General features: G+C 41.0%; 1 protein-coding gene across 1 annotated transcript in view; it reads left to right on the forward strand.

The window, feature by feature from the left end:
* LOC102844377 (butyrophilin-like protein 2-like) overlaps positions 1-8067 on the forward strand; it is a 35486-nt gene that overhangs the window by 23136 nt on the left and 4283 nt on the right. Inside the window, exons 5-7 of the mRNA XM_006894026.1 lie at positions 2343-2744; positions 4058-4339; positions 5193-5366. Coding sequence (XP_006894088.1) covers positions 2343-2744; positions 4058-4339; positions 5193-5366 — 858 coding nt within the window. The remainder of the gene's footprint in view (positions 1-2342; positions 2745-4057; positions 4340-5192; positions 5367-8067) is intronic.

Here is an 8067-nt window from a genome sequence, read left to right on the forward strand (position 1 = left end):
TTCAGGGCTGTTTTACATAAGATCACTGTGAGCCGCAAGTGACTCAACTGCACATAATAACAACACATACTTTATTACTTAAAAGCTTTATATACATTCTATCTTATCAATCTCTTACTTCTCTATAACCCCCAAAACATAGAGGGCAAAGTGTAGTCTTTAACACATACTTGCTGAATCAAATCACATCTGAGCTTCAAAATCATGCAGCTTTTCCTTATACTTCATTTTCCGCCAAAACCCCTTTCAGAAAAGTACCGACACTTTGAGTTAATAGGGAAGAATAAGAGACTATATGCTTGAATGAAGCATCTTCCCCAGGTGCCAGGAGTTGAAGAGAACATTCTAAGTCTAGGAAGCAATGTTGGCAAACAGAACCAGCTGAGAGTTCCAGTCAGTAGACTGTGTGCACCAAGGGCCTAGACCACAATCCCACAGGGAGGAAGAGCAAGGGAGTGAGAAGGGAATGTCACTTCTACTACCCACAATGATCTGAATCCCAAGCAAGTGTCTTCTTGCAAACTACTAGAACCAGACCAATTTTAACATGATTATGAAAAACTTTCCCAAGGGACTAGCCCCACTTGAATGAGATGGAAAGTCTTTGGATAACCGAGAAACTTTATCTGAATTCTGCAGCCTCTGACCTTGGCCTGGATCCTAACACTCATGATACCTGTCCCCTCCCTGGGACTCCTGTTGGTGGCCTTTGGGCTGACCCTGATATCCATCCTTCCCTGTGCTACACAACTTGGTGTCTGTCTATTTGCTTATCTGTTGCTCCCAGGGTGTGACATTTTAAGGCTTAAAATATGCAACACTGCTGACATTTTTTAGAAAGCTCTTTAGTTTTTCCCTTTGCCACTATTAAGGAGACCTAGTTGGCTATTTCAGCAAAATGTAACAGAAAGAGTCTATAGAAATTGGGACACTTGGCTCCTTATACCAGGTTTCTAAACTCTACTGGAGACACAGTGATTCTCTTGCCTTATGTCCCCTCTGGAGTTTGCAAAAACTAAACTGAGTCACTCAGAATCATCACAATTCCCACGGAATGGGTGCATCTGGATCCAGCTTGGGTGAGTACTATTTATTTGAAGGGCATTCATCTTTGTCTTGGCTTTTCCACACTCAACTTGTCCTCAAGTACCAGGAAGACACTATGGGCTAACACCCAGTGAAAAAGAACTGAATAATCTGATCTGAACAGTACAAATATATTTATGAGTATAATTCCTTACTAATTTATGTAAATGCTACAACTTAGAGTAGTGCTGGATAGAACCACCTTAAGATCTATCGCCCTTAAATCAACTCCAACTCTTCACTTAGGCCAGCAGAAATTATTAAGAGCATTGATCTTATGAAAAGAGCTCATAATTGATAATATAACTTATATAATGACCATACCTACAAGGAACCGTAGGGAAGGCAATCAGGTTCTGTCTCCCAACTGCACAAGCCCTGTTGGAGGCAATAAGAATTAGATGTTTTCAATGGTTCAGCAAATATATACTTGGTCTTGAAGTTATTTAATTACAGTGTTAGTTTCCTAACCATTGTTTTTATGTTTCACTACAGTAAAAAGTTGTAGATGAGAAAAATCTTTCATAAGTAGTAAGAAAAGGAAACCCTTTCACATCCAAGGAAACCTTTGTGAACCTTTGTAAACTGCTCTGGGATTTGAGTTATAAGGAATATTTATCTGTGTAACACAGGAGTAGGGAAAGTCAAAGTCTGTTTATAGAATAAATGACTTGTTAGAGACTGGGAATGAAATGTATACATAATATTCGAGCTCTAAGAAGACCATTCAGCAATTCCCTATACCTCTTTTCCACCGAACTCCATTCAGAAACTATCCACCCTTCTGAGTTAACAATAAAGGGAGATTGGGAAGACATAAGCTTGAGTTAAGTAACCTCCTCAGATGCAAATAGCCATAGTAACTTTTCTAAACCCAGTGCAGGTGAAGAAAAAAAAAAGTTTCTTTTCAGAGGTCTTTTTCCCTTGTCCTCTGTTCATTTTCTGTCCCTTCTCTCCCATAAATGTGAATCCTCTGGCTTGTGTGTCTTTGTGTCTCCAAGCAGTGATGAGAAAGATGCACTTTCAAGATGCCTGTCTCCATAACTGCTTCATCATCCTCCTCTTCCTACATCTGCTACTCCCTGTCAGCCCTGGCAATGGTAAGAGAATATTCCCTTTCCAAAGCTAGGAGGACTTAGGAGATATGCCAAAAGAAAGACTACTTTCATTCCCAAAGATAAATGTGGGTTTGAGAGGGAGAACTCCATCTCCTCACAGATGGCTAAACCCAGTCCTGTTCCATTTGTCTCTTTAAGGAAATGCCCACTTCAATGTCATTGGACCTGATGGTCCTCTTCTGCCTATATTGGGGAAAGACGTAGAGTTACCATGCTACCTGATTCCTAATGTCAGTGCTGAGAACATGGAGTTGAGAGGGTACAGGGACCATTCCTCCCCAGCTGTGCATTTGCACCAAAAAGGGAAGGATGTATATGAAGAACAAATGGAAGAGTATTGGGGAAGAACAACACTTGTAAAAGACCACATCACCAAGAACAAAGCTGCAGTGAGGATACACAACGTCCCCATGTTTAAGAAGGGGACATATCACTGCCATTTCAAAGATGGCAGCAATTATGGGGAAGCTGCACTATGGATGAAGGTTGCAGGGAAGGGGTTTGCTTGCCTGGTCATCTTGATTCTGAGTGAGCCAAAGGGTAAATTTCTCTGACAAAGTTCAAGCCCAAAAATCAAGGCCAAAATAAAATAGACAAAATAATCATGATGATAAAAAAAACGTCCAACAAGCAGTAGTGTTCACAACAAAACATGCCAAGAAACAAACTCTAAAAAAAAAAAAAAAAAAAAAATTACAAACCGGATACACACTAACAAATGAAAGGAAAGAAAAGCAGCACTATACTCACAAAACAAAACACCATCCAACACACAAAAACAAGGAAAAAAAAAAACGCAATGCAAAACGAGCCACCCCGCAAAACACAAGCCACTATGCAGCCTTCACTTAAGCCTTATGTAATGACAAGAATACCAATTCATATGACCCTTTTAAACTGTTCTCTCCTCATCTGTTTCAATGAAATATGCATCATTCCTCCCCTCCTTTTCGATCTTTCCTCAACCCTGATGTCAGACCCGTTTTATAACAATGGCCCTATCCAATATTTGTCCTTTTGGGATGGAGATATTTCACTCAGAATAACGTCCACCAAGGTCATCCATTTTTCATAATGTTTCATGAGTTCCTTGTTTTTCATGCTGCACAGTATTCCATTGTGTTAGTATACCAGAGCTTATCTATCCATTCGTTTGTTTACAGATACTTGGGTTGTTTCACAAATTCCTTTTTTTCAAAAGTACAGTGGTCTTGTGAAACTTCATTTTCTTAATTTTTTGTTTTCATTCAACAACTCACACACATTTTGTCTTATAAAAGAAAACAATTATAAAATGCTATCAATAAATGGAGTTTTCAATGCACAGTTATGTTTTCTAATTTTCTCCCCTTCATTGTAACACTTAAGAGAGTAGTAAGGGATAGAGGAAGGAAGAGACAATTAGAGAGAGAAGTTCTTATAGTTATGTGATGCTTTTCTTCATGTTTTGTACTTTAAAATTAAGCAAACTTTATTTTCATTCCTCCCATAATTACTAACCCTGTGATGAAAAAATTTACCTTAATATTTTCCTAAATATTTTTCTTTTATCTGTTAAATGGAAGTAATAAATTTGTTGTTGTTATGTACCATTGCATCAGAACTGACCTATTGCTGACCCTCAGTGACTTTTCCGAGGCACTTAATCACACAGAAGGAGATTGCCCATCCTTCTCCCAAGAACAACTGCTGCCCCAAATTATGTGCCTTCAGGATTTAAGTGCAGCTTCCTGTCAGAGTTGTTCCTATAAACTGTAAGAAATTGCTGAAGTGTTTTGGTTTGGATTGTTTTATCTTTTTTCCGAGGAAGTAGCAGTGGCAGGAAAGATTCGAGCCTGTATCTCCTTCTTTAGGACTGGGTTTACAGCCAGTAATCAGATTGAGATACGACAAGGAAGAAGGGGTCCGGGCCGAGTGCACATCAGCTGGCTGGTTCCCGGAGCCCCAGGTGGAATGGAGAGATTTTGAAGGACAAATAATCCCTTCTGTAACCAATGTGTCTGTGTCAGCTACAAGTGGACTCTTTTCTGTGGTCTCCAAAGTAGTAGTCAATAAAAAGATGATGAAAGGCCTCTCGTGCTCCATTGCTAATCCCGTCCTCCTCGAGAAGAAGGTAGCCAAGTGTTATCTAGCAGGTTAGTGCTTCATACTGTTGTTTTCTTCATTTGGAAAAACTTGAGGAAACGCAGTCTTGGCCCTGAGCAACAGGATCCCCTGATCAACACTGCACATACAGCAAGAGAGAGAAGGGAGACCTGATTTGAGTCCTGGAGAAATGTAGATTTCAGGTGGTTATGACTGACATGAAAGGGGTTGCCAGGAGAGAAGTGTCTCCTCAGGGAACAAGAAGGTTTCATGCCAATATTAATTTTCAGTTCTTATTTTTAACTCATTTTAAATTTCTAAAAATGTTGCCCAAAAATTTTGCAAACTTTACCCAGAATAAATGATCTTTAACAATTTTTCACATTTATCATTTATATTTCCTAATTGTCTACTAAAAGATATGACAGTTTAATTTTTCATGTACGTAACTACTAACCAAAAGATTAGCAGTTCAGATCCATCAGCATCTCCAAGGAATAGGGAAAATATCCTGAACGAAGATTTGCAACCTGGGAAAAGCCAGTGGAAGGTCCTAGGGTCAGACCTGCCTTGGCTGCAGTGGAGTGTCCATCTGTGGACCGATCTCACAGTCCCTGCATCACAAACTGTCAAGTTACTAGTGGAAAGCTTAGGGGTTTGAACTCACCCAAAAGCACCTTGGAAGACAGGTCTGGGACCTTAAAGACCCTTTGGAGTACTTCTACTCAGCACACGTGGGCTCACATGGGGTCAGAAGCAGCTCCATGGTAACTAACAACATGTCTGCCTATAGCTATTTATAGAAATGCATTTTTCCCCCTTTTATTAGCATTACAGAGCAGTTTGCAAACACTGTGGTCTGTTACACATTAATTTTTTAGTCTCACTCTAATATTCCTTTAGCCACTTTCTCCAGAAGGTTCAAGCCCTCACCGTGGAGAATAGCCCTGCCTCTGATGCTCATGCCACGGGGACTTGTGGTAGCTGGAGCCATCAGCATCTTCCTATACGTGGCAGAGGAAGAAAAAGAAAAAACTGTTGGAGGAAATGAGAAAATGCAAAGAGGAGGAGCAACAGGTACAAGCCAGCACTGACGGGGCCAACTGCGCATTGGTGGGCAGGGGAAACTGGACAAGGGAGGGGTATGGATTCAGATGCTGCTTATTTGATGAGACCAGAGACAGTGAGACAGAGCCCTTTGTTAAGGCTTTCCTTTGTGTCTTTAAGAATTGAATGATGGTGGTGGTTGTTGTTGTTGTTGTTGTTGTTGTTGTGTACCAGAATTGAATTGTGTCTTTAAGAATTGAATGATGGTTGTTGTTGTTGTTGTGATGGTGGTGTGCCAGAGTCAGAACTGACCCCGAGCTGAACCTCTAGTGGGTTGACAGAGGTAGTTAAAGGCTTTCCTTTGTGTCTTTAAGAATTGAATAATGGTTGTTGTTGTTGTGTACCAGAATTGAATTGTGTCTTTAAGAATTGAATGATGGTTGTTGTTGTTGTTGTTGTTGTTCACCAGAGTCAGAACCGACCCCGAGCTGAACCTCTAGTGGGTTGGCAGAGGTAGTTAATCGCATGTAGGTGATGACCCATTCTTCTCCCCTTGAGCACCTGGTGGCTTTGAACCATGTGCTTTGGGGATTGCAGCACAGCTTCTTGCAACTAGGCCACCAGAGCTCCTGAGTGATTTGTAGTGATCTGATTTTTGGAAATTGTCCAATGCAATGCCCAGTAATATCTTGCAATGCCTTCGGCTGTTCTTCACTAGATTGTTTCCTGGAGGAATGTTTGAGTCATTCTTGGAGTCAGGTAGATCTGCGCCTGAACCCCAACTCCAATGCATGCTGACTGAGGGCTTAGAGGCAAACTCTGCAAAAGCCTTGCTCTCCTGGTCCATTGTAGAGGACAATACGTCATTCTGGCAGGCTGCTGCTGTGATCAAATGTAAGAGAGTGCACAGTGTCTGCCACAACAGAAAGATTTGCAGTTCTTATTATTATTGTCAATATAAAGTTTTTTAAAAACGTGTTCATTTATTCAATTCTCCTCATAAGCTGGAAGCTGAAACATACATTCCAGGTCTCTATTTTAGAAGTGGAGTGTCCCTCAGCATTGGTAAAGATGCATATTATGGGCTATGTGAAAGATTTTCATAGGAATTAGATTATTTCCTTTATTGTCTTATTGAGCATTACAAAGCATATATTTGTTCTTATTTTACAGACACACAGCAAGAACAGCTCATTAATTTCTCTTTTTATTTAGGTTCTGAAAGTATGAGCTTTTTTACCCAGTTTTGATAAGCTGAAACCCACTGTAATATACGTCTCTTGTATCTTTGCAAGCTGGAGGATGAATAACGCCACACATGGTAAAGACCCCTTGTGGGGTCTCAGAGTCTTTGAATCCAATCACCTCAGCTCTCATCTCTGACGCTGCTTCCAAAGACCAACAGACTTAGAGGCACAGACATCGTTCCATTCAAGCAGGAATGAAAGGGTGGGACATATGCTCTCTCATTGTCTCTGAGGCAGAACTTCCACCTGGTTTTTGGAAGCTAAAAGATGGGAAGAGACACCCATCTTTTTCTCACAGAGCCCCTGGTGGATATGAACTGCCAGAAAGGTGCTACGTTTGGGTGAGCAGCACACCTCCTGACAGACTATGCACCAGACCTTCCTGTACTCCAGGGAAGCTGAAATCAGAGCCAGGCTTGGGGGTCCAGGGCGAGGGGTACTGGTGGATGAGAAGCTCTTTAGTCAGCCACATATGGGTCTTAAGTTTCTTTCCAGTCACGAACTTATTTCTGAAGGAAATAAGTATGTGAACACACTTTGATTCAAGTAGATAGTGAGAGAGATGGGAAAGGGCTACCAGGAGGTAAATCCTAACTGTTTGTGGCTAATATTCATTCCTGCATGGTGTGTGTGTGTGTGTGTGTGTGTGTGTGTGTGTGTGTGTGTGCATATGAGTGCTGTGTTTGCATTTGCTTAGAGGCATGTGTGCAAGAGTGCATGTGTGCATGGTATGTGTTGCATTCCAGTTAAGAAATGCTCTGTTAAAAGTCAGTGAGTCTACAACGTTGTCAAAATAGCAATGGTACCAAAGGCAATATACATGTTCAATGCAATCCCAATACAAATACCAATCCCATTCTTCAACGAGATGGAAAAGGCAATCTCCAGCTTCATTTGGAATGGAAAGAAGCCCTGAATAAGCAAAACACTCCTTTAAAACAGAAAAAAGGTAGGAGGCATCTCACTCCCTCATTTCAAATCCTACTACACTGCTGTGGTAGTTAAGATAGTATGGTACTGGCATCATCTCACCTCAGTAAGAATAGCAAAATTTAACAGAACAGCTAGCAACAAATGCTGGCGAGGTTGTGGAGAAAGTGGAACCCTTATTCACTGTTGGTGGGAGTGTAAAATGGTGCAACCACTGTGGAAAGCGGTCTGGCGCTTTCTCAAAAAGTTGCAAATAGAGATACCATTTGACCCAGCAATTCCACTACTGGGGATATACCCTAAAGAGACCATAAATGACATCCAAGCATATGTTTGCACACCCATATTTATTGCGGCTTTGTTCACAATAGCAAGGAGTTGGAAACAACCTAAGTGCTCATCAACAAACGAATGCACAGAGAAGCTGTGGTATATTCACACAATGGACTACTACGCTGCTTTGAAAAACAAGGAACTCATGCAATATTATTCAAAATGGGTGACCCTGGAGGACATTATGCTGAGTGAAATATCTCAGTCACAAAGGGACAAAT

This window comes from Elephantulus edwardii, unplaced genomic scaffold (genome assembly GCF_000299155.1).
Source record: "Elephantulus edwardii isolate Elephantulus edwardi_28Jun2011 unplaced genomic scaffold, EleEdw1.0 scaffold00133, whole genome shotgun sequence".
NCBI lineage: Eukaryota > Metazoa > Chordata > Mammalia > Macroscelidea > Macroscelididae > Elephantulus > Elephantulus edwardii.